Source organism: Anabrus simplex, chromosome 5 (assembly GCF_040414725.1).
Source record: "Anabrus simplex isolate iqAnaSimp1 chromosome 5, ASM4041472v1, whole genome shotgun sequence".
NCBI classification, from domain to species: domain Eukaryota; kingdom Metazoa; phylum Arthropoda; class Insecta; order Orthoptera; family Tettigoniidae; genus Anabrus; species Anabrus simplex.
In genome coordinates this window covers 379701124-379729006 of record NC_090269.1, presented here as the reverse complement: position 1 = coordinate 379729006, position 27883 = coordinate 379701124, and the positions used below count along the sequence as shown (strand labels likewise).

Below are 27883 nucleotides of genomic sequence, written 5' to 3'. Positions count from 1 at the left end.
CACAGAAAACCATGTTGAAGGCTACCGACAGTGGGGTACAAATCCACCATCTTCCGAATGCGAACTGGCAACTACACAGCTCGAACCGTGTAGCCATATTGCTCAGTCCCTGATGACTAACCTCTGTCTTATAATTGTTATCTTGATTTTGACCTGAGATATTCTGTGGATGAGGTTACTCATAATTCTCGCTCTGATTTATGTGTTGTATATTATTTCAGAGACGACCCGTGAGCTGGAGGAAGCCATCAAGAGCGATGTCTTCACCTTGAACTTGAAACACATCAAACCTCGTCGCCGACTCCGAGGCAGCGTGGAGACACTCTTCGCTGTGGACTTCCCCGGCTCCATGCAGAAGTTCACCCTAATGCTCGACCGCCGCAGCAAGAGAGGTAAGTTCAATTGTTACATACCATCCATTGAAGAAAGTTTTATGCCACTGGAGTTGTGCTATTGTAACAGCCTGCTCGTGTTGAGGTAGCCAAAAAGGACAACTCCGTCTGTTTAGGCTGCTTCCATGTCTAGCTTATCATTTAAGAACGTATGCATATCTATTTCAGAGTCACCATTGTCACTGCGATGTTCGTAGTTTGCACCAATTTAAAGTTTAACCTTCACTGTATCAACGTTCAGTCTGTTTCTAACGTCCGTCCACAAAGATTTTATTTTTGAAAGTGTTATCTCACATTCTCCACTGGAGGGAAAGGGGAATCCCAATTGCTACTATGAGACGCAACATTGCCAAATGTCCTGAACTGAGGAGTTATTTTATTTTTGAAAATGTTATCTCACATTCTGCACTGGAGGGAAAGGGGAATCCCAATTGCTACTATGAGACGCAACGTTGCCAAATGTCCTGAACTGAGGAGTTATTTTATTTTTGAAAATGTTATCTCACATTCTGCACTGGAGGGAAAGGGGAATCCCAATTGCTACCATGAGAGGCAACGTTGCCAAATGTCCTGAACTGAGGAGTTATTTTATTTTTGAAAATGTTATCTCACATTCTGCACTGGAGGGAAAGGGGAATCCCAATTGCTACCATGAGAGGCAACGTTGCCAAATGTCCTGAACTGAGGAGTTATTTTATTTTTGAAAATGTTATCTCACACTCTGCACTGGAGGGAAAGGGGAATCCCAATTGCTACCATAAGACGCAACGTTGCTAAATTTCCTGAACTAAGGAGTCATTACTGAGGTGACGATTAAAATTACTTTACCGTGTTCTCTTAATTTATATTTTGAAAACTTGTACGAATTTATTAGATTTCAAATAATTAGTGTGAAAATACAAAAGGAGGACGAAACGCTTCCAAATTACGTGCGGAGGAGGACAACATTTTTGATGTCCAAAAGTCGGACGTCTGGCAAGGCTATGTTCAAGTTTACCTTACATTTCGGACTACGTAGGTAAGTAGAGGGACTAACTCTTGGAGTTGAAACATACGAGGGCTGCCAGATTATAAGCGATCTAGATTTACTCACATTCAACACTTTTTAGGTTACTGGTAAGTGCATGTACTGCTTGATGTTAAAATCTGTATTATACTCGCATAAACACACTTATATCTACCGTTCTAGTAGATTGCAACTGTTCTTAACGCTCTCTGATACGATTGCTTGCCACATTTTGAATATGTCGCTTCACTGCCATATAGATCATGTCGCACCTTGGGAAGAAAAGGGCCACAAGTGCAAAAATGATCATTCTGAGATAATTGCAATGTAATAATGTAAAAATATATTATAAGTATATAAAATATATCAGTTTATAAAATATACTTTAAATACTGAATTTATGGACACGTTAAGCATTGAGTAGACCCCTTGGTGGTATTCGACTGGAGTAGGCTATGTGCCGGCACCGGGTTTCACCCTCTTCATTCCCACTACCATATATCACGTCGTTCCTTTCATCTCATTAACTCCTCCGATGAGGTTGACGTCAGGAAGGGCATCCGATCATAGAAACCCGCCAGGACAGATTCATCTCACCTCATACCCGACCCCGTAGAGAAACGGGACAAGGGTTGGACAAACACTGAATTTATTAGATCTTTTCAAATCTTACATTGTAATTGTCTCAGAAGTATCACTTTAGTCCTTGTGTTGATACAGAAAAATAGCTCTGTTTCCTTTTGCAGGCATTTTTGTAATGAATTAATTTATTTATGTTTATTTACAAGTGCCAACGGCCGTAGCCGTGTTGAAACACCGGATCCCGTGAGATCTCCGAAGTTAAGCAACATTGGGCGTGGTCAAGATTTGGATGGGTTGCCGCGCGCTGTTGGTGGGGGGTAAGGGAATGGAGGAGCGGAAAGGAACTGGCAACCCTACCGTACGTAAACTCCGGCTCAGGCATACCTCTGCGGAGGTTCGGACCTGCCTTCGGGAGGAATACACCCTTACCTTACCTTATTTACAAGTAGCAAAGTTAGGGCTCTCGGTCCTCATCTACACTTAATCACGTTCTTGAATATAGATTGTTGGATTAAATAAATAAGGTGATGGTTATGATTTGCGATTATGATAGGGGAGAAGAAGTGTGTTAACTTATAGACTAAAACATACGTCTACATACATCTACGTAACTAGATTAATGAGGGTAATAATGGTGATACTAAGGAGAATAATAACAAGTAACTTGCAACATTTAACATGCACCATCCGTAGCAGACTGATGGTCTATATGACTTAGTGCGTTGTAATACAATTATATCATTAATGGAAATACTTAAGTACTACGCCAAGCTCGGCTGGTGAGTGTGAAAGCTAAGGCGTCAAGTCCGTATGGTCTGAAACCGTGGTGAGACGGTTCGAGTCCCGTTGGCCAAAAAAATGTTCACCATCAGAATGTTGGCCAGCAGGGTAGGAATGAAGTGGCGTATGGCTTTTAGTGCCGGGAGTATCCGAGGATATTTTCGGCTCGCCAGGTGCAGGTCTCTTGATTTAACTCCCGTAGGCGACCTGCGCGTCGTGATGAGGATGAAATGATGATGACGACACATAAACCCAGCCCCCGTGAGAGGTGGTGGTATACAATTTCGAATCATTATATTGCATGTCAAAAGGCTGGATTCAATTCCTAACCTCTCCGCAGAGTTCATATGGAGTGAGAAGCATATGACGCTCTTGACGTCGGATGGAGACGTTAAGCCGTGACCAGACCATTTGATGTTGTTCGATAGGAGTAGGCTATGTGCCGGCACCGCGTCTCATTCTCTTTCTTCCTAATATCATATAGGCCTATCAAGTCATTCATTTCATCTCATTAACTCTTCTGATGAGGTTGACGTCAGGAAGAGCATCCGGTTGTAAGAACTCGCTACCAAATTCCATGTCACTTCATCCTGACTCCGTAAAGAAACGAGACTAGGGTTGGACATACACTTAAGTACTATGTCACTCTTTCTCACATTCACATGTATGTGCCTATTCATACAAGCTGGCTACGCACTTAGGAGGAACATCGTGGGAGAGAATTCCATAGCCTAGCAGCAGACACGAGAAACGAACGTTTGTACATTGACGTACGATTTATAGATAGGCTATAGTATAAAGGAGGAGTTGAATCGGGTGTTAACGCTGATGAGTGGAGAGTGGCAGCTAAGATATCAGTAAAGGTACTGTAGTGTTGCTTCATTCAAAAGTTGGAAAATGAGTGTAACAGTGTGTAAACATCTCATTTGTTTAATCCTTAACCTGCCGAGTGTTTCAACATGAGTTGCATACTTTAATTAAATAATAAAACGAATGCAAGAGTACATTCACCTTTGCAGTTTCTTCAGTTGTTCCTCAGTAGCATCAGCTAATACAACAGCACAGCAGTTGAGCGTGAGTAACATAAGCATCTGAATTAATCTTATTTTGGAAGAAGTGACTGGTGATTGTACCACTTATTTGTTCGTTCCCATCTATCGTCGGTAGAAACAGAGTGGGTCTGAACCCTCAAGTGACCACAGCTGGTCCATGGTCCAACAGCCCTGCACTCTGACGGGCCCACCGAGCAGAGGAGGGGTGATCACGGCTCTACCGTGGGTCTATGTCTCTGCATTCGGGAGACGGGACAGGGCTGGACCTCACGGCTGGCCCCAACCGTCGGCTGTCTTGACAATGGTTTTCCGTGGTTTTCCATTCTCCTGACCTAAGGCGAATGCCGGGACAGTTTCTAGTATAGGCCACCGCCGCTAACCCCCTCACCTTCTCCGGGCATGTCCTTCACCGTAACAAATCTCCTGACCTGAGCGACGGCGTTACCGTCTAAGAGGCCCGCCTCCCCCTTCAGGGGAGGAATGAAAACGTTTTGGTAGTAGTAGTAGTAGTAGTCCCATCTAAGGTTTCATTATATCTATTAAATTAATTAATTAATTAAAATGCATAATGACTCCAAGGCTTTTCACAGACTTTCGTAATGATATTATTCAAGTACAAAAATGACAAAAATTTGACAATGTTGAGGCATTTGGCATATTTGTATACGCGGAATTTCTGGAAACGACAATAATGAGAAGGAAGAACACCCAGTGGTGATTCCAAAAATAAGTTTCTTCCTAGAAACAGTAACGTCCTTCGTGGTTTCCCATTTTCACACCATCCAAATGCTGGGGCTCTGCCTTAATTAAGGCCACGGCCACTTCCTTTCCATTCCTAGGCCTTTCCTATCCCACCGTCGCCATAAGACCTATCTGTGTCGGTGTGACGTAAAGCAAATAGTAAAAAAAAAAGACCAAAAAAAGAAACAGGAACGGAACATACACTACAGGAAGATGAAGAAATGTTAGCGCAAGACGTTGTCCTGCCTCGCACAGTACCAGTGCTGGCTTTACAGCGAGTGATTAGGTAGTGGGGACTCCATTTACACGACATATTCACGTAAAGAAAAAGGAACTTGCGGCCGTGTCCCTCAAATATAGTGCAAACTCTTTACCTCTCATACAATTCACAGCAGCTTCCAATCTCTCATCATAATCTAAGTTTTGCGATCATTTGCGTTTCCTGTTTGCTTATAGGTAGGGCTTAATTTGTTTATGTTGTTCACTCAATATCGCACTAGGCCTATATCGCGTTCACTGCACAGTCGGTCAATCAGGTCAATTTCATCTTTCTGTGTCTTTCACAATGCACAAGAAATGTGGAACACTTGGACAGTGAAAGGAAATTGCTCAGAAACAGCTGTCCCTATCACGACTTTCAAGAAACATGGAGAACACTGAGAAATGACATGCTACACCGAATTATTTCGTCCGCCGCCTTATGAGAATGATACTGCAGAGTGACAAATGATTTTTAAACTTTTTTTTACAATTTGCTTTACGTCTCTCCGACACAGATAGGTCTTATGGCGACGATGGGATAGGAAAGGCCTAGGAGTGGGAAGGAAACGGCCGTGGCCTTACTTAAGGTACAGCCCGCATTTGCCTGATGTGAAAACGGGAACCACGGAAAACCATCTTCAGAGCTGCCGACAGTGAGGTTCGAACCAACTGTCTCCCGGATGCAACCTTACAGCTTCGCGCCCCTAACCGCACGGCCAGCTCGCCCTGTGTTGTGACAAGTGAACACCAGTTCATGAAACGTTTCTGACAGGACAAAATACAGAACATTCTAAAAGGAATGCTTTTTCGTTTCGTGGTGGTAAATGACAATGTTAAAGGCAAAAATGTGAACAAAAATTCAGAAACGTAGCTCGTTAAATTATTTTGGACTTTGCTGGTTACATTGTAAGAACCAACCTAGAACTATTTTTAGTTTTTTAAAGTACGTCTGCATTCAAGTTAAATTTTAACATTCTACACTTCAAAAAATTATTATCACTTTTTGAAATCTTTGCACTTAGAATGGTTTTCAGCTATCGGCAGAGAATTCTATTCTTTTTGGTCATACTGTCAAAGGCAAGTGGTTAGCCTATCGATTGATTGATTGATTGATTGATTAATTGATTGATTAATTGATTGATTGATTGATTGATTGATTGATTGATTGATTGATTGATTGATTGATTGATTGATTGATTGATTGATTGATTGATTGATTGATTGATTGATTGATTGATTGATTGATTGATTGATTGATTGATCCAGAATCTTTTGATAAGGAAGATGAACGATATACAGTATGTTTGACTACATTTGATCATAATTCTCAATATGATTACTATTTTGTCCAAACGAGTGAACTTGATACTAGAAATCGCATGGCCATACGAACCACACATGTGCGAACTCTGCAGAAGAAAGCAATATACTAGTGTAGATGGACATCATGGCAGCATTGAAAAACTCTGGTGAATGATTTAATTGAATTTATTCTCAAATTAGGGCATCAGACATGAAGAGGATGTATTACTCATGTCAATGAACATGATATTCAGGCCAGCATAGTCACCTAATCGATCAGCTCTGAATCTTTTGGTATGGACCTCGTCGAGTCATGCCTGCGCGTTGAACAATCGTGTATGACATTCCTTCATGCTAAATTCAACACCTACATAACTGCGTGCCAGAGTACAAGATCGCTTGTGTATTTTATTTGATTACAGCACGGACCTAGCGTTACAGTTCTATATTATTTGATGTATGTTATCAGCGTTTCGGGAAATTGGCATCTCTCTTTGGGATATTTTAAGACTTTGTATGGCTTTTTGGAAACATTCGCGGATCTTATGACACCAATAGCATGATGTGGTGTGATGACGAGAGCGGTGGAAGCAATATTAATGTTAGCCTGGGAATACATTTCGTTATAAGTGCCAATTTTATTTTACGAGACTACATCGCATAACGTGATTACGGACAAGAAAACAAAATAATATGTAGGAAGACCGGGTCCTTGATTGAATAGTCAGCGTACTGGCCTTCGGTTAATAGGGCTCCGAGTTCGATTCTCGGAGGGGCCGGGGATTTTGCCCGCATTTGGTTAATTCCTCTACATTGCAGCCTGCGGTGCCTGTGATCATCTTAATACACATCTTCATTTACATAGTATACATCGCTCTATCAACCACCACAATGGTTAATACATTCTTCCAAATAGGGTTGATGTCAAGAAAGAATGGAAAAATTGGATTTAAACCACGTTAATGCCGACCTCGGGTAATTGGAAAAGTCAGCAAAGAAGATGGAAATATCTATTGTAATTTTAAGCTTAATGAAAGAGCAATCATGCAGACCTGAAATTAAGTGGCGTATGGCTCTTTTAGTGCCGGGAGTGTCCGAGGACAAGTTCGGCTCGCCAGGTGCAGGTCTTCTGATTTGACTCCCGTAGGCGACCTGCGTTTCGTCATGAGGATGAATTGATAATGAAGACGACACATACACCCAGTCCTCGTGACAGCGAAATTAACCAATGATGGTTAAAATTCCCGACACTGCCGGAAATCGAACCCGGAACCCCTGTCACGCTAACCATTTAGCCATGGCGCCGGACATGGAGACCTATGCATACATGAAAGGAAGGTATTTACTTTTGTATATATATTACTCCAGAGGAAGGCATAATAGTTGGCTGATGCCACTGGCTCTCAGTTAGCCAGCAAAGATTTAAATGAATGAAATGAAAATTCGTGTCTCTGTGGTTCAGATTCCACGTAAAGCTGCAGGACCCGATAGTGATATTGTCGCGTGAAAGGGTAAGCGTCCTTGTTTTGTTCTTTTGCTTATGACTATGAACAAGAGCGAGCGATAAGCATCTGGGAACTCCATCATCATAATCTGCGGCTTTTAAATAAATAATGTTATTAGCTTTCCGTCTCACTAACTACATTTTTACGATTTTCGGAGACGCCGAGGTGCCGGAATTAAGTTTCGCAGGAGTTCCTTTACATGCCAGTAAATCTACCGACACGAGGCTGACGTATTTGAGCACCTTCAAATACCACCGGACTGAGCCAGGATCGAACCTGCCAAGTTGGGGTCAGAAGGCAAGCGCCTCAACCGTCTGAGCCATTCAGCCCGGCATCTGCGATTTTTATACAACATCATAGTCGTTCATCGCATTCCAGTCATCTTCGTGAATATTCCTTCCATCCATAATTTTCCCAAGTTCGATCTTCGTTCATTCCTTGCGAATGACCATCCCACTCCAACGTCTTTGCTCCTGTAGTGTCATTTTTATTGATGACATCATGTGATTCTACAGATATGATAATTTCTTACTCTGTCTCGCAGTGTATATCAACAGCAAGGCCTCCAATATCCGATTTCTATCTCAGCTGCCCCCTTAGGGATGTTGTTTCCCATACTTTTGAACCATAGTATGTGACAATACTTTGTACTATATTATTGTTTACTAGCTGTAGTACCCGTCGTTGGCGGAAAAATAGCGTGTGCAAAGTTATCTAACTCTCCAGCTACTTTGCGCCGATACTCAAGTAGGTTGCTTTACTCCACATGCAGCGGTAATCCCATCTATTGGAAATTAGTGGCAGCCAAATAACATCAATTACATCACAACAATGGCCAGTGTAAACTTTATTGTTGATCATTTCTATGAACTTTCGATATTGTAGGCCTTCACGTTTAGTTTTCTTCGAACTTTAATGCAAAGGTTCCTTCTTTCCTGATTCCCTCTCTTCTTCAAACGATTGTTCTTTTAAGATTTCTTCTCATTTTTTTAAATAATCATTTTAACAATTTTCATTGTCGATACGGACCGATGACCACACGGTTTTACATCCTAAGATAACCTTTTTCCAGGCGAGTTGGCCGTGTGGTTAGGGGAGTGTAGCGATTAGATTTCATCCGGGAGATAGTGGGTTCGAATCCCACTATATGCAGCCCTGAAGATTGTTTCATAGTTTCCCATTTTCACGCCAGGAAAATGCTGGGGCTGTACCTTAATTACAGCGACGGCCGTTTCCTTCCCACTCCTGGGCCTTTCCTATCCCATCGTCGAGATAAAACCTTTCTGTGCCGGTGCTACGTAAAGCAGATTGTAAAAAGGAAAGCTATAATTAATCTGGAATAAACGCGAAAATACAATAAGAATTTTAAAATTATATGCATTTTTCTATCACATTCCAGAATGCGTCATGTTTCCGCTGGTAAATAAATGCTATTTTTAAAATAGCAGTTAAATGATATGGTAAATGAACCATGCAAGATATAGTGAAGACCACACCAAATAGTCGAGAACTCGTCAAATTCTGGTCCGATATGATATGATATAAGTTTTACTCTGAATGTACCTCAAGTATGTTTTTACCAGTTATCTAATTATTGTTTCTCATTCTTAACCAATAATTTATATGATGTATTTCTTCTGATACGAATAAATAAATAAATAAATAAATAAATAAATAAATAAATAAATATTTTTTGCTAGTAGCTTTACGTCGCACCGACATAGATAGGTCTAATGGCGACGATGGAATAGGAAAGGCCTAGGAGTTGGAAGGAAGTGGCCGTGGCCTTAATTAAGGTACAGCCCCAGCATGTGCCTGGTGTGAAAATGGGAAACCACGGAAAACCATCTTCAGGGCTACCGACAGTGGGATCCGAACCCAATATCTCCCGGATGCAAGCTCACAGCCGCGCGCCTCTAACCGCACGGCCAACTCACCCGGTAAAATAAATTATTATTATAATATTATTATTATTATTATTATTATTATTACGGGCTTAACGTCGCACTAACACACAGACGAATTTTGGCGACACAAGGACGGGAAAAGGTTAGGATCGGGAAGGTAGCGACCGTGGCCTTAATTAACGCATAGACTCAGTATTTTCCTGGTGTGAAAATGAGAAGCCATAGAAGACCATCTTCAGGAGCGGTGACGTTGAGATTTGAACCTATCATCTACGGAATGCGACCTCACATCTACGCGACCCTAACCGCACGGCCAACTCGCTCGGTTACGTCAGATTTAGCTCTGTATACATTCATCATACGATAGATAAATAAATAAATATGTATATTGTGATAATACTGCATGAGAAAACTCAAGGGTTCATTCGGAGAGATAATGAGAATCATAGGTGGGTCTTGGCTAGATGTAGTGTCTGACTGTTTTTAAGATGGCAGGTGTAGAAGGACGTATTGATTTCAACAGGGGTCTTGGAATAGTTTAGTTCATGTCCAGTTACTCGCAAGAGGTAAAACAGTTCCATAATGTCATCTCCTCGCTGTCCGACTCGTTGGTCAGTGTACTGGCCTTCGGTTCAGAGGGTCCCGGGTTCGATTCCCGGCCGGGTCGGGGATTTTAACCTTAATTGGTTAATTCCAATGGCCCGGGGGCTGGGTGTTTTTGCTGTCCCCAACATCCCTGCAACTCACACACCACACATAACACTGTCCTCCACCACAATAACACGCAGTTACCTACACATGGCAGATGCCGCCCACCCTCATCGGAGGGTCTGCCTTACAAGGGCTGCACTCGGCTAGAAATAGCCACACGAAATTAATTATCTCCTCGCTTATCCATTTCCGTGCTTCAAGTTTCTTTTGTCTTTCAACCTCTGGTGGTCCACACATATGTCCTTCCACATCTTGCAGTGAACGTGCAGAAATCCTGCTCCTTGCTATATATAGCCTTCCTTAGTTCTGTCGTACCCGCGGCACGGTAACTGAAGGACGTGGTGAATGTGCATGTGACAGCGAGCGCGAGATGAACGAATCGAGCTAGTCCGTTTACATGACACACATTTCTGTGTCGAACACTTAGAAAAAAAACTATTTTTTTCTGCTATACGTTTAACGTCACACGAGCGCATAGAAGTCTTGCGGCTACGTAAGAATGGGCAAGGATTAGCAGTCCTGATCTTAATTAAGGTATAGCTCCAGCATTTGTTTGAAGTGGAAATAGAAAACCACGAAAAACTATTCAGGGCTGCCGACAGTGGGGTTTGAACCCACCAGCTATCGAATGCAAGCTCACGGCTATGCGATCTCAGTCGCACAACCAACTCTTTCAGTGTGTGTCTGTGTGGAATAGAATCCTGCATGATCGAGTATGAAGGCCAGAGATTAAATGAGATAGTCTGACGCCCGGTTATATCGGCAAACCGCCAAACGTTTCTGTGATGCAGTATTGTATACTACAACCGAGAAGGAAATATCCCTTGTCGTTTCCCTTTTTTGTTGTTGAATCGTACCACCAACCACCACAACCACAAACGACGACAACAACAACAACAACAACACAGCAATACAATATGATAGGTCTTTCTGTTTAAATGCCATTATGTCCGGCACCTTGGCTGAATGATCAGCATAGTCGCCTTCGGTTAAGGGGGTTTAGTTCACGTCCAGTTACTCGCAAGAGGTAAAACAGTTCCATAATGTCATCTCCTCGCTGTCCGACTCGTTGGCTGAATGGTCAGCGTACTGGCCTTCGGTTCAGAGGGTCCCGGGTTCGATTCCCGGCTGGGTCAGGGATTTTAACCTTAATTGGTTAATTCCTTGGCTCGGGGACTGTGCGTTTGTACTTTCCTCAACATCCCTGCAACTCTCACACCACGCCTAACGCTTTCCTCTACTTCATTAACACGCAGTTTCCTATATACGGCAGATGCCGCCTTACATCGGCTGCATGAGGCTAGCAATAGCGACACGAAATTATTATTGCTATTGTGGATGAGAAAATAAGTGTGTTTCAGTTATTACACCCTAGTCACCTAATGTTATATACATAACTAGCAAGATACCCGTGCTTCGCTTACGGTATTATACTGAAATTTATAATTGAATGCTTATTGTTTTAGATATATAATCCGCCGAAATTCGCGATCTGACCAGTTTTCTGCGAGAATCCGCCAAAATTCGCGATCTGACTCGCTTTCTAATAGATTACGGCAAGTTTCCTCCCATTTTTCAATCTTTCTTTCCAGCAAACGACTTCGTACTTCCCGGGCTAGGTCCAGGTATTCCACCCAGTTAGTTGGGTCCCTAAATCTTTGCCATCTTTTCCTATAAGCACTTTTAATATGAATCAAATCCTTCAGGGGATCTGTCGTGGTGTCGTCTTGGGTGCCTTGGCGGTAGCCTACTGAAAACGCGGCCGGACTGCATTCTTAGTCATTAGCCGTCCAGGACCCGTTTCCAGCGTGGTCCGCACATGTGACGACGGTCCAGAACATTATTATTATTATTATTATTATTATTATTATTATTATTATTATTATTATTATTATTATTATTATTATTATTATTATTATTATTATTATTATATGTTCTAGACCCCACAGCAATATGCAAGACCGCTACTTGGCGGTAAATTACATCTGCTGCCATTGTCATTGTTGACAATGTGGCCAGCACCATTGTCGCGCGTAGGCAAGTGTGCGGGATTTCTGGCGATACGAATGATATACCTCCGTGTATTAGTGACCTTATTATAGAGGTGAACAATTTGACGGTCAATATCATTCCTATCGTTTATTTCAAATGTGTTTAAATTTTTATTTATATGCCAGGAGAATCTACTCTAATCTAAGAACGTTTTCCGAAGGTAAAGATGGCTGTTGATAAAGAACTCAGGAAAGATTAAAAATGATCGGTTTATGATCAGAATAAGTACATCGAAAGTCAACAGCCTGTTTCCTATCATTCGATAGGATCAGGGATGGAATGAATAAAGCCCCATCTAGCGGCGACAATATGAATTGTGCCGGCTGCCGAAGCTCCCCTCTGGGGCAATGATCGATGAGTGACAAATGAAATGAAATATTGTACAGTGTTGCTGGAATTAATGATGACAGGGAAAGCCGGAGTATCCGGAGAAAAACCTGTCCCGCCGCCATTTTGTCCAGCACGAATGTCACATGGAGTGACCGGGATATGAAACACGGAACCCAGCTGTGAGAGGCCGGCGCTCTGCCGCCTGAGCAACGGAGGCTCCTTATAAGTACATTATGAACAGTAAAATCAATTGGTCTCACCGTCTTTTACACCCCACCGCCGTTAAGTTTATTTACCCCCACCCCCCAAAAAATTAAAAGAAGGTGTGTTTCTTTATGTTTAAAGGAGATTCCAAATAAAAATGTTCACGTTTATTACCTTCAGTTTTGAGATATAAGTATCCCCTTAAAAATAATTCACTTTTTTAACTTCCTTTCACACTCCCCCTCCCCCCCTCACAAAGTGATATTAAGGCAAAAAATACTTGTTCCTTTAATAGTAAAGGATCTTCTAAACACCAATTATCACCACTCTAACCTCTTTAGTTTTTGATTTATGTGTTCTCATGAAAGGAATTCAGCTCCTTTTCACTCCCGCCCCCCCACCCCAAGGTTATTCCGCCCCCAAACGCGCTTTTCTTTGTTTTTAAAAGAGATCAAAATACCAATTTTCACGTCTGTAACAACTTTAGTTTTTATTAGATGTATGTATTCTCATACAATTAAGTCAATTAATTTTTTCAATCCTTTAACCCCCCAAACCCCTTTCATTGGATTTTCCTAGAATACGTGTTTGTTTACGTTTAAAGCAGATTCCAAAAATCAAATTTCACGTGTGTAACATCTTCATTTTTGAGATATCATTAGCCTAATTAAAAGAATTCAACACCATTTTCAGTCACTTTTACACCCCCCCCCCCCCACTTCCCAAGTGGTATTTCCGAAAACTAAAAATACACGTTTCTTTATTTTTAATAGAATTAAAAAATTACCATTTTTCACTTCTGTAACATGTTAAGTTTTTTAAGATATACTGTAGAAATTCTCATTTTAAAATTTCACCCCTTTTTAGTTCCCCTCAAGTGGAGTTTCCAAAGACAAATCACCTATGTTTCTTTACACTTACAGGAGATTCCAAATACCCACTTTTTATGTCTGTAACATTTTACGCTTCTCAGATATTCTGTAGATATAGTCTTTCAAAAACTTCACCCCAATTTGCCACTCCTGTTTAACCGCCATTAATTGAATTTTCCAAAAGCAAAAATATACGTGTTTCTTTATTTTTAAAGTAGATCCCAAATACCAATTTTCAGGTCTCTAATATCTTCTGGTTCTGAAATATAAGTAGCCTCATTAAAGGCATTCAACCTCTTTTTCACCCTTTTCCACCCTTCCTATTAGGATTTTCCGAAAACAAAAAATACGTGTTTCTTTATTTTTAAAGGAGATTCTAAATACCAATTTTCACATATATGACCTTTAAAAGTTTTGAGATATAGATACACTCATTTTAAAATATTACCCCCTTTTCACCCCCTCCCTTAATTGGATTTTCCAGAAACAAAATAATACGCGTTTCTTTATTTTTAAAGGAGATCCCAAACACTGATTTTCAGGTCTGTGATATCTTCAGTTTCTGATATATAAGTAGTCTCATTAAAGGCATTCAACTCTTTTTCCACCCCTTTTCACTCCTCCTATTGTGATTTTCCGAAAACAAAAAAATACGTGTTTCTTTATTTTTCATGAAGATTCTAAATACCAGTTTTTACATCTGCAAACTTTAAAAGTTTGGAGATATAGGTTCACTCATTTTAAAAATTCACCCCCTTTTCACCCTCCCATTAATTGGATTTTCCAAAAATAAAAAAATACGTGTTTCTTTATTTTTAAAAGAGATCAAAAGTACCAATTTTCAGGTCTGTAATATCTTCAGTTTCTGAGATATAAGTACCGGTATCGTGATTGAAGGCATTCAACCCATTTTTCCCCATTTTCACCCTTTTTCACCCCTCCTATTGGGGTTTTCAGAAAACAAAAAAATACGTGTGTCCTTATTTTAAAAGAAGATTCTAAATACCAATTTTTACATGTGTAAACTTTGAAAGTTTTGAGATATAGATACACTCTTTTTAAAATTTCACCCCCCTTTTCACCCCCTTAGCGACGAAATATCCAAAAATCCTCTCTTAGCGAGCACCTACATCTTAATATGAATGTATCTCCAAAATTTCATTTCATTATGTCCAGTAGTTTTGGCTCGGCGATGATGAATCAGTCAGTCAGTCAGGACAAGCTATTTTATATATATATACAGATAAGAATACTGAGAGAATACAAAGTGTGCAATATTTAAATTGTCCAGAAGAAGAATAGATTCGTCCGACTCCGGTTCGGTTCTCCTTCAGCAAGTCGAAAAATTTAAGAAACGAGTTTTCTCCTTCCGGAGTTGCAGATGCCCTGAAGCGCACTCATGCTACACCAGAAATGAACACCAGGTAATTCCTGGGGGCAAAGCCCCGAGGGCGTAGAGCTAACCACTCTACCCCAGCAAGTGTCACACTCCTGGCCTTTGCCTTCCACCTCTTCCATCGGTGACTTTGCTTTTGCTTCTCTCTTTTACCCTTCGTTGATGGGTCGATAGTTGAAGAATCATATATATAAAATTGAATTAGTGCAGTTAGAGGTGCGTAGCCGTGAGCTTGCATTCGGGAGATAATGAGTTCGAATCCCACTGTTGGCGGCCCTGAAGATGATTTTCCGTGGCTTCCCATTTTCACACCAGGAAAATGCTGGGAATGTACCTTAATTATGGTCACAGCCGCTCCTTCCCACTCCTAGCTCTTTCCTATCCCATCGTCGCCACAAGACCTATCTGTGTCGGTGTTACGTAAAGCCAATTGTAAAAACAAAACAATTGAATTGCAAGTACATTTTCTGACGTGACGAATCTTCTCTAACCATCTGCCCATTACTTTAGTTTCCAGCAGATAAAACATGCGTACGTTCAGTAAATAGAAGAGATGGCTCTCAATTTGAAACGGGTAACTACTAATAATAATGGCGCGTAGCCTCTTGGGAGGCTTGGTGCGGCTTGTTCGGGTTGACGCCGTATAGTTGGCCTGCGCGTCTATGAGGATATGGCCCTACATATGATGAATTCTAATGATGAAGACAGCACTCACATCCAGCCTCCGAGCCATCGGAAATTAACCAATGAAGCTTAAAATCCCCGACCCGGCGAAGAATCGAACCCGGAACCCTCTGGACCAAAGGCCAGCACACTAACCATTTAGCCATGAAGCCGGAAGGTTAACTAGTGAAAAGTAAGAATAGGTCTGTATTTGAATTTACTTTTTTTCTTCTTCTTTTTTTCTTCTTCTTCTTCTTGCACCTCTTCTCTCACACCTGTGGGGTTGCGGGTGTGAACTGTGTCGCATATATGCATTTGACCCTGTTTTACGGCCGTATGCCCTTCCTGACACTAACCCTATATGGAGGGGTGGAATAACTATGAGTGATGAAGAGGAGCGTATTAGGATATCCACAAACACGCAGTCGCCGGAGCTGAGGAATTAACCAGACACGATTGAAATCCATGACCTCACCAGGATTCGAACACGGGATCTTTTATACCGAAGCCCAAACGCCGACCATTCAGCCAAGGAGTTGTATCTGTGTTTGAATTCACTAACTAAGATATATCCACACCAAATTTCAACTCAATTAGTCCTTTAGTTTTGGCGTGAATGAGCGAGAAAAAATGTGCCATCTAATTTTAAGCTGTTACCTGATATCTTACAAATAATTTCACAATATTTTGAAATAAAACAGCCATGTGAAAGTTCCATCTGAGAATGTTAGGGCTAAATGTCATGAAATTCCTTCCAGTGGCTTAAAGGTGGTTTCGGAGTGCAGGCAGACAGAAATTATTTCACTTCTATATAGAGAGACAAGATCTTCTTCTTCTACCGCTTCTTCCCTACACCTGTGGGGTCGCGGGTGTCGCATATATGGATTTCGTCCTGTTTTAAGGGCGGATGCCCTTCCTGACGCCAACACTATATGGAGGGATGTAATCACTATTGCGCGTTTCTGCTGTAGTGGTTGGTAGTGTGGTGTGTTGTCTGAATATGAAGAGGTGGGGTGTTGGGACAAGCACAAACACCCATTCCCAGAGTCAGAAGAATTAATCGGACGTAATTAAAATCCCCGACTCGGCCGGGAATCGAATCTGAGACCCTCTGAACCTCTGACATTCAGCCAAGGAGTCGTGACAAGATATTCACTTTATTTATCCGAGTATAATATTCCTAAACTGGCTTCACGTTGTAGGGGTAACGAGTCTCCCTTTTACCCGTAGACCCGATGTTTTGTTCCCGAACAGGTCATGATCTTTACCTCGACCTGAGGGCCGGTTCGAGGTTCACTACGTGGGAACAGTTGAGGGACTGACGGTGAGATAGTCGCTCCCATCTAGAAAGCCAAGAATGACGGCCGAGAGGATTCGCTGCGCTGACCACGCGCCACCCCGTAATCTGCAGGCCTTCAGGCTGCGCAGTGGCCCATCAGCGCCAAAGGGTTTGGTTTGGTTTGGTTTATAATACTCGTACAACAATCCATCGACGTCGATGTTTTCCACCGAGATGTCCTCATTCTAACAACTTTTGATCAGAGCGAGTCTTTACATTACAAGTAGTGTGCCTATTTCAGGGCATTACGTGATGTTGTATATCTTGTAGAAACGCATACTGTCGACAAACAGTTAATCTAAAGTGGGATATCAGATACACGCCATGGCTAGAGTTACGAACAGCTGTCTGGCTGCAAGTTCTCACCACTTGTGACAGTGAAAGCGAAACAAATGGGATTGTTACCGTGACAGTGCTTCAGAGGTTGTGGTCTAAGTGGTATAAGCGTAACTGATAGTGTCTTTCATATATATGGAATTATTATTATTATTATTCCTAGTTTTTCCCAGTCGGCACTTTGTATGCATTAAGCCCAGTTTAACAGCCGGATGCACTTCCTGACGCCAACCCTATATGGAGGTATGCATTCACTGTTGGGTGTTTCTGTGATGGTTGGCAGTGTGGTCGGTTATGTGTATTGAGACAGACACAAACAAACACTCTCCAAGCCAAAGAAAATTAACCAGAAATGGCTAAAATCCCCGACTCGGCGGGGAATCGAGCACGAGCGCCCCTGAACCAAAGATCTCGACGCTGACTATTCATCCAAGGGACCAAAAACCCGAATAGTAATAATAATAATAATAATAAAGTTTCTAAGTGAACTTTTAGACACCTTCAAAATCAAGACTGGGGTTCGATAAGGTGTCGAACTTTCACCAATTCTCTTTAATTTGGTATTAGCCTAAATAAAATCATGAGGGAATGGGAAATTACATGACATGAATAAAAAAGCATTCAAGGGATCAATTTGGGGTAAGGAAGAGGAAGATTTGAGATGAAATGTCTAGCCTTTGCTGACATTGCAGTATTTTTGGGAAACAAATTACAAGCACAAATAATGGTGGGAACTTTACATATTATAACTATTAAAACTGGTCTAAAATTTCACATAAAAAACTAAATATATTGAACATAAACACCAACGGAGAAAAGTATCTAACAACACAGCATGGACATGTTAAAAGAATTGCTTTACGTCTTATGCTGACGATGGAATACGAAAGGGCTAGGATTGAAAAGCAAACGGCCGTAATTAAGGAACAGCCCCAGCATTTCCCTGGTGTGAAAATGGGAAACCACCGAAAACCATCTAACCATTTTCAGGGCTGCCGAAATTGGAGTTTGAAATTCGCGTACCTCCAGTTACCAAGATAATATACATACCAAATATGTTTCCAGGAAACATACATTGCCTAATGGCAGACTGATATGTAAGAGCAACTGCTGGCTCGGTGAGGAAAGCAACGGGAAACTACCTCACTCCTCGTTTCCCTAGTACGCCTCTTCAGTGACGCCTAGGCTGTTTATGACAGCTGTTGGCGAAGCTGCAGAGGATCAAACCAGCCTTCGGGCTGATTACCCAACATACATACACAATGGAGAGTGTGGTTGACCAGTTCTATTAAAACCCTTTGAATGGTCCTCAAAGAAATGTTATATGTGCAATAAAAATTGTGAACCTAGAAAGAGACTAATGGAAACGAGAGAGGTCCACCTATTCAATACCATACAATGTTATAAGAAAAATTATAACATTTTATTATAGTCGGTACCGGTTTCGATGCTGGTGTGCATCATCATCAGACAAAAATAAGAAAAATATACATAGACGAAGTTACAATTAACAATGCATAAAGTACATACAAATTTTACAGAGCTAGCAAGACCTAATTAAAAACGGGATCCATAAACATTAACCTATGACTTAAACTTAAAAAATAATACCAACTGTCTTAAAACTATGAATATACGTCCTCTTGATAAAAGTCCTCTGAATCTAAAAACATTAAACCATGTGCGAACAAAAACCAATGTTTCACTATCATAAAAGTCCAAGAGCATAATTTTTAATTTTGTAAGAACATATGTGTAAAAGGTTTACTTGCTAAACATTCACTGAGTATTAGAGTAACCAGTGCAAGAATTAAGAGACAATTTTTCTATTGGTTAAAAATGGCTGTTATTAAAATAACACAACCAGTCAAAAGACGTAAATTCCTATTTTACGTGATAAAACATATGTCTTCTCCAACATAGCCGCTTTCTTTAAGTATTAGATAACAAGAGACGGGAATCGACAAGAGAAGTATGGAGGATCAAGAAAAAGACGAAGAATACGTCAATGGAGGATATTAAAACTCCCTCCCCACAAGCTTTACATGGCCATACTGATATAATTCCTTCACTCAGCAATGACAAATCTTTTATTCTGAACACTGCAATTTTGTTTTACTTTCTTGAACAGTCTACCAAATTTTCCCATCCCGACTACCCAACTTAGTGAAATGAAGATTTTCATTATTTTCCCGAGAAATGATTACCAAACATCCAAAAGACACTGGACTTTATGGACTTTAGACGCTAACAAACAACCAGATTCAATCACTACAATCATTCACTACTGATCTGCATTTAGGGCAGTCACCCAGGTGGCAGATTCCCTATCTGTTGTTTTCCTAGCCTTTTCTTAAATGATTGAAAAGAAATTTCAAATTTATTGAATATCTCTTTTGGTAAGTAATTCCAATCCCTAACTCTCCTTCCTTTAAACGAATATTTGCCCCAATTTGTCCTCTTGAATTCCAACTTTATCTTCGTATTGTGATCTTCCCTACTTTTAAAGACACCACTCAAACTTATTCGTCTACTGATGTCATACCACGCCATCTCTCCACTGACAGCTCGGAACATACCACTTCGTCGAGCAGTTCGTCTCCTTTCTCCCAAGTCTTCCCTACAAGGATCGGAGCATGCTACTGGAATACATAATCGTTTTATCTTCTTTAATCTGCTGTTTCCAGGTCACCGGTCAAAATTCTTCTGAATGCTGAAAATAGTAAATAACATTTTAACATAATAATTTTATTTTAGGCATGATATTTTGGGAATTTGGTACACAGATAATTTTAAAATGCATTTTTTTAAACTGCCCTTAATTTATTGTTGTAACCAATATACTACTGTGTATTCAGCCATAGTACTGGTTGTTCTAACTTCTAGTTGCAAGGATCGATAGCGAATCACGTGTGACTGTAGCCTTACATTTATTGCTAAGAAAAAAGGTTCGCTCAGCAATTAATTCCATGTCACGTCTGAACGCCGGTTTGATGTAAGTTGTCAGTTAGAGCGCTCTGGTGAGAGGACAATGACTCCACCTGGCAGCACTCTTCTTTCTTTCTGCAGAACTTCCGAAGAAAGAAATACAAAAATAGTGCACAATTTGAGCTGCTGCATTACAAAGAGGAACTGTGTCACTAGTTCTGTTTGAAACCTGTCTGAAACCCGGAAAATTTGAATTGTCTGTACTGATGTATTGTCTATAATTAAACCGGGCGAGTTGGCCGTGCGGTTAGGAGCGCGCAGCTATGACCTTGCATCCGGGAGGTAGTGGGTTCGAACCCCACTGTCAGCAGCCCTGAAGATGGTTTTCCGTGGTTTCCCATCTTCACACCAGGCAAATGCTGGGGCTGTACCGTAATTAAGGCCACGGCCGCTTCCTTCCCATTCCTAGGCCTTTCCTATCCCATCGTCGCCGTAAAACCTATCTGTGTCGGTGCGACGTAAAAAATTAGCAAATAAAAGAAGGTGGCTTAGAGAATAAATTATATGAAAGCATATAATTCACGTGTGATTTCTTGAGTAGTCAAATTTGTAAACTTACAGGGTAAGTTTTTTCTTCCAGCTTTACCACTCTTTATAAGTTGTCATGACATCTTCTTCTTCTTTATCTGTTTACCCTCCAGTGTCGGTTTTTTCCTCGGACTCAGCGAGGGATCCCACCTCTACAGCCTCAAGGGCAGTGTCCTGGAGCTTCAGACTCTGGGTCGGGGATACAACTGGGGAGCATGACCAGTACCTCGGCTAGGCGGCCTCACCTGCTATGCTGAACATGGGCCTTGCGGGGGGAATGGGAAGATTGGAAGGGATAGACAAAGAAGAGGGAAGGAAGTGGCCGTGGCCTTGAGTTAGGTACCATCCCAGCATTTGCCTGGAGGAGAAGTGGGAAACCACGGAAAACCACTTCCAGGATGGCTGAGGTGGGAATCGAATCCACCTCTACTCAGTTGACCTCCCAAGGCTTGAGTGGACCCAGTTCCACCCCTCGTAACACGTTTCAAATTTCCTGGCTGAGCCAGGAATCGAACCCGGTCCTCCGCGGGTGGTAACTAATTACACTAACCACTACACCTCAGAAGCGGACGAATCAATCAATCAATCAATCAATCAATCAATCAATATCTTTTTACAAGTTGATTTACGTCGCACCGACATACAGTAGATAGGTCTTATGGCGACGATGGGACAAGAAAGGCCAAGGAGAGGGAAGGGAGCAGCCGTAGTCTTAATTAAGGTACAGACCCAGCACAATTAACATCTAAATACCCTTATATGCGGCCAGTATCCAGTATTCGGGAGATAGTAGGTTCGAACCCCACTGTCGGCAGCCCTGAAAATGGTTTTCCGTGGTTTCCCATTTCACACGAGGCAAATGCTGGGGCTGTACCTTAATTAAGGCCACGGCCGCTTCCTTCCCACTCCTAGCCCTTTCCTGTCCCATCGTCGCCATAAGACCTATCTGTGTCGGTGCGACGTAAAGCAACTAGCAAAAAAAGAACCGTTATAATCCTGTGAAGAGATCTGTAACACTTATTTACCATCTCGTTCATGTGTTTTCCTTATACAGGACGAGCAAAATAAAACTGGCTCGGACAATATTTATAAGACTGACGCAAAGTTGACCCTTCTTAATGAACAAGAGAACTGAACATCACAGGAAATGCTGGAAATCGTGATTTCGATGCACCAATCACTTGCTGTCACATGTCTACGCATGTTCACCTCCCGAGTACGTCGCTGTGTCATTACGTGCGACTGAGAGAGAGGAGCTGGCGTGTTTAGTGACCAGTTGAATGCAACACAAAATAGTGATCACGATAAAACAGCACATGTTCGTTGTCGAGTGTTGTGCGAAGCACGATTCACGGAAAACCTGTGCGGAACTGTTTATGACTGGAAGTGTTTTGGGCGAAACCTCCAGCAAAGTCTGCAATGCAAAACTTAATGGCAAAATGGCGTGAAGCTGTGTCTGTAGCGAGTGAAAACTGCAACTATCCTAAAAGAGTTCGAATACCAGAACATATTGATCGAGTGAAGGAAATCCTGTAACGAATTCTGACGAAATCATTACGCCGTTTATCTGTGCAAGTGGCAATTAAGAGATCGCCTTATCGAAACATTATCAAAAGGGACCTGCATCTGTATCCTTACAAATTTACTTTTGTACATGCGTTAAAGCGTCCAGACGAACCTTCGTCACCGGACAAGTTGGCCGTGCGGTTAGGGGCGCACAGCTGCGAGCTTGTATCCGGGAGATAGTGCCGGTAGGCCTGAATATGGTTTTCCGTGGTTTCCCATTTTCACACCAGGCAAATGTTGGGGCTGTATCTTAATTAAGACCACGGCCGCTTTCTTCCAGTTCCTAGGCCTTTCCTATCCCATCGTCGGTGCCACGTAAAGCAAATTCTAAAATTAAAAAAAAGCGAACATTCGCGTGTAGAGTTCTGTCGGTGGTTTTTTGGGTGAAGTGGATCTTCAGTTTTTCATTTTTTCAGATGTTCATTATCATCATCATCATCATCATCTGTTTACCCTCCAGGTTCGGTTTTTCCCTCGGACTCAGCGAGGGATCCCACCTCTACCGCCTCGAGGGCAGTGTCCTGGAGCTTCAGACTCTGGGTCGGGGATACAACTGGGGATAATGACCAGTACCTCGCCCAGGCGGCCTCACCTGCTATGCTGAACAGGGGCCTTGCGGGGGATGGGGAAGATTGGAAGGGATAGACAAGGAAGAGGGAAGGAAGCGGCCGTGGCCTTAAGTTAGGTACCATCCCGGCATTTTCCTGGAGGAGAAGTGGGAAACCACGGAAAACCACTTCGAGGATGGCTGAGGTGGGAATCGAACCCACCTCTACTCAGTTGACCTCCCGAGGCCGAGTAGACCCCGTTCCAGCCCTCGTACCACTTTTCAAATTTCGTGGCAGAGCCGGGAATCGATCCCGGACCTCCGGGGGTGGCAGCTAATCACGCTAACCACTACACAACAGAGGCGGACAGATGTTCATTAACGAGGTCAATCCCGCGCCAGTCCTATTGTAAGTACTTACAGTGATCCCCGTGAGCTACTTTCACCCCATCAACACTGTAAGAGGACTTTTCCTCCTGGTGAAACCTACTTTGTCCCGTTTACAATCATACTACTGTCTGCTGTCCATCTCACAAGGGCTGTTCCAACGTAGTGCTTTGAAAATGCCTTTTGAGTCTACCAGTGGAGCTTAATGCTTACAAGAATATTTGCTATATTATTCAGAGACAGGAGCAACATGTTATAAACATGACAAAATACTGACGTTTTAAATGTTTCATCCCTTGTGGGGGATGAGACTGCGGCCCCTCCTGATCCTGGGGTTAATTCACCGCAAGTTAATACAAACAACAACAAATGTTGTTGTTGCTCAGCTTAACGCTCCACTTCACGAGATACTGGAAGTCCCCGCTACCGCTGTCCTGGGATCGAGTGTCTTGCCGACCGCTCGGCCGTGACCTTGTCGGCAGGCTACAACAAGCTCGCGATGTTGACAGACAGTTGAACCAGCCAGGCGACAATTTTGGTCATCACAGTAATTCCAGCCACTTTCTTGGTCTTAAAACTGAGAAAGTCAACAGTGAAACCCTCCGCTCACAAAAATGTCACATATACTTCATTATTAACTGCAGTGCCTTTTAGTGGTCAGTCTACAAATTTGCGTCAATGAACTAACGCCTCCACAATCCTGTATTTACAATTATTTCCGTGATCTTGTTTAGTTCAACTCATCAAATCATCCGGCTTGTTGACTGGTTGGTCAGCGCAGTGGCCTTAGATTTGGAACGGTTTTAATTTGAAATGATTAATTCGATTGGCTCGGGGACTGAGTGTTTGTGCTGTTCCCCACATGCCTGCAACTCACGCACAACACTATTCTCCACTTAAATAACACGAAACTTCCTATACACAGCAAATTCCGCCCACCCTTTTCGGAGGGTCTACCTAACTAGGGCTACTTCAGGCTAGAAATTCTTCTTCTTAGGATGTCGTCTCCCTGCGAAGGTTGGCCATCCAATTGATGATGACAACTCTGGAAACAGCGGCTGAAAAGATTTCAATAGAAGTTCGTCCATACCAGCGGCGCAAGGATGGAAAAGGGATGGGATTGAGAAGGTAGTGGCCGTAGCTTTAGTTAAAGCCAGCATTTCCCTGGTGTGAAAATGGGAAACCACCGGAAAAAACAACTTCAGGACTACTGACGGTAGGATTCGAATCCACTATCTCCCGAATGCAAGCTCACAGCTACGTGACCCTAACCGCACGGACAGCTCGCTCAGTATGTATGTATGTACGTACGAATGTATGAATTACTTACTGGTCTAGTCTGTTGTCCAAGAGAACGGAGTTTCGACTCTCGAGCCGGGCTGAGTGGCTCAGATGGTGAGGCGCTGACCTTCTGACCCCTATTTGACAGGTTCGATCCTGTCTCAGTCTGGTGGTATCTGACGGTGCTCATATACGTCAGCCTCGTGTTCGTAGATTTACTGGTACGTAAAAGAACTCCTGAGGGGCGAAATTCCGGCATCTCGGCGTCTCCGAAAACCACCAAAACGTAGTTAGTGAGATATAAAACAACAACATTATTCAATTCTCGATCAGAGATTTAGAACCGTCACTACGTGTTTTCCTGTGGACAATTGGGGACCTGCATGTCGCTGTGGTAGATGCAAGATTGGATAAGAAATTGGCAGTCTATGTTATGGAACTATGCTTAGGACGCGAATTTGATGGCCGTCAACGGCGCTGATCAGATACCCAACTCTCAGGCATGTATAGAAAGAAATATCTTTATAATAAGTCATGGAATGGTCGCATGTCTCACGACGGTCAAGTAGTATTGAGAATTAATTCTTACCAATGGCTATAGTTAGTCATTGCTTTCAAAAATGTACTTATTGGCATTTGGTGTATAGACCATACAGCCAGCGACATTTATTTTACATTGATATTGATAAATTTCATTCATTTTTTTTATTAATCCATTTATGCTCCAGGGTTGGTTTTTCGCTCGGATTCAGCGAGGGGTCCAGCCTCTACTGCCTGGAATGTGAGACATTAGATTCGGGGATACAACTGGGGAGATGGACCAGCACCTCGCCCAAGCTACCTCACTTGCTATGCTGAACAAGGTCCTTGTGGGAAATTGTGAAGATTGGAAGTAATAGACAAGGAAGAGAGGAGGAAGCGGCCTTAAGTTAGGTACCATCCCAGAATTTCCCTGGAGGAGAAGTGCGGAAACACGGAAAACCACTTCGAAACCCCCTCCACTGAGTTGACCTCCCGGGACTGAGTGGACCCCGTTTCAGGCCGCGTACCACTTTTCAAATTTCCTGGCAGAGCTGGGAATCGAACCCGGGCCTCCAGGAGTAGCACCTAATCACACTACACCACGTTGCTGATATTTGTCGATTGATTTCATGAAATTCTTCTGTTCTTTATGGAATCTTTTGCAGGCGAAGACTAGCGGTTAACGTCCGGCTTCATGGCTAAATGGTTAGCATGCTGACCTTTCGTCCAAGAGGTCCCCAGTTTGATTCCCGGCCAGGTCTGAGATTTAACTTTCATTGGTTAATTCCTTTAGCTCGGGGGCTGTTTTCTTCTCGTCTTCAATATTAGAAATCATTTTAGACACGTCCCTATTCTCACAGGCGCGCAGGTTGCCTATAGGGTGTCAAATCGAAAGACCTGCACCAAGCCTCCCGGAGGCCACGTGACATTATTGCCAGTTTTTTTTTTGTTACAAAAAATACTGCCTAAAATAGGGTCCGAAGGTCCGTAGAGTATTCTCATCACTTGACCACTTCTCTTACTGCAGTTAAGAAACAGCGGCTATGGCATATCTGCATTTGTCTGAGAGAAATTCGAGTTGCTATGGAATTCCTAACGAGAAGGCTCGCAACCCCTTCCCAGCCCTCCTTATCGTACTAGCCAAACACAAAAATATGCGATCTTGACTACCGTTAGAGGTAACCTTCAAGGAAGGGTAGAACGAAAATATTTCACTTTGTAATCAGTAGCAAGTGGTGGCAAGTTCCGGCAGGGCCATCTTTCTTTCTTTTCCTTCGGACTCATCGAGGCACCTTATCTCTACCGCCTCAAGGGCAGTGTCCTGGAGCGTGACTCTTTAAGTCGGGATACAGCTGAGAAGGAGGACCAGTACCTCGCCCAGGCGGCCTCACCTGCTATGCTGAACAAGAGCCTTGTTGAGGGGGGTGATGGGAAGATCGGAAGGGATAGGCGAGGAAGAGGGTAGGAAGCGGCCATGGCCTTAAGTTAGGTACCATGCCGGCATTTGCCTGGAGAAGTGGGAAACCACGGAAAACCACTTCGAGAATGGCTGAGGTGGGAATCGAACCCCCTCTACTCAGTTGACTTCCCGAGGCTGAGTTGCCCCGTTCCAGTCCTCGAACCACGTTTCGAATTTCGTGGCAGAGCTGGGAATCGAACCCGGGCTTTTCCGGGGGTGACAGCTAATTACACTAACCACTGCACTACAGAAGCGGACTAATTGCATTTTATCGGACACAATGTTATTGTACAGAAGAGATTTTCTTACAACATAACATTTAAGTTAAAAGTTGTGGAATACGCAAAATTAAGTCATTTGGTAATAGGGCAGCAGAAAGACAGTTCGGATTATACGCGAATGGTGAAAACAAGAAAATCACTTGTTGAACCTGGGAAAAAATAAATACTCTCTTAGGAGGCATGCTGACAAAGGCCTCTGCTAGAGTCAGAAATGAAGGAATGGGAACTTTTCCCCCTGAAATTTTCATCAAAATATTGAGGTGCGTCTTATGGTCCCAAAAATACGATATAATGTCTCCAATACTGGTTTTATCACATACACAGAACGGAGAGTTCACAGAGTAAGAAGCGACTGAGGAAACTATCAAGACTGAAGCGCGTCCTGATCACAGTTGTGATGAATCTTCTGCTTTATTGCGTTTTGAAAACCATGGCTTGGCTGAATTGCTGTGTAATGGCGTCATCGAAATGTTGACCATTCCTGATTTCATCGAGCATGAGCTCGTTTTTTACTCATTTAGTCATTGTTAACCTTCTTCTTATGAATTACTTCCATATAATAATAATTTCGTGTGGCTATTACTAGCCGATTGCAGCCCTTGTAAGGCAGACCCTCCGATGAGGGTGGGCGGCATCTGCCATGTATAGGTAACTGCGTGTTATTGTGGTGGAGGATAGTGTTACGTGTGGTGTGTGAGTTGCAGGGATGTTGGGGACATCACAAACACCCAGCCCCCGAGCCATTGGAATTAACCAAGTAAGGTTAAAATCCCCGACCCGGCCGGGAATCGAACCCGGGACCCTCTGAACCGAAGGCCAGTACGCTGACCATTCAGCCAACGAGTCGGACAATTACTTCCATGAAGAATTGTGAAATAGTTTCCTTTGAATGG

The 27883-nt window shown here is 42.5% G+C and overlaps 1 protein-coding gene across 1 annotated transcript in view; it reads left to right on the top strand.

Moving 5' to 3' along the window:
- Window positions 1-225: 225 nt before the first annotated feature.
- The window catches only part of Tsp (Thrombospondin), a 182167-nt gene continuing 154509 nt past the window's right edge, over window positions 226-27883 (top strand). The window contains exon 1 of the mRNA XM_067147719.2: window positions 226-392. Within this exon, the coding sequence (XP_067003820.1) occupies window positions 350-392 (43 nt within the window). The 5' untranslated portion in view covers window positions 226-349. The remainder of the gene's footprint in view (window positions 393-27883) is intronic.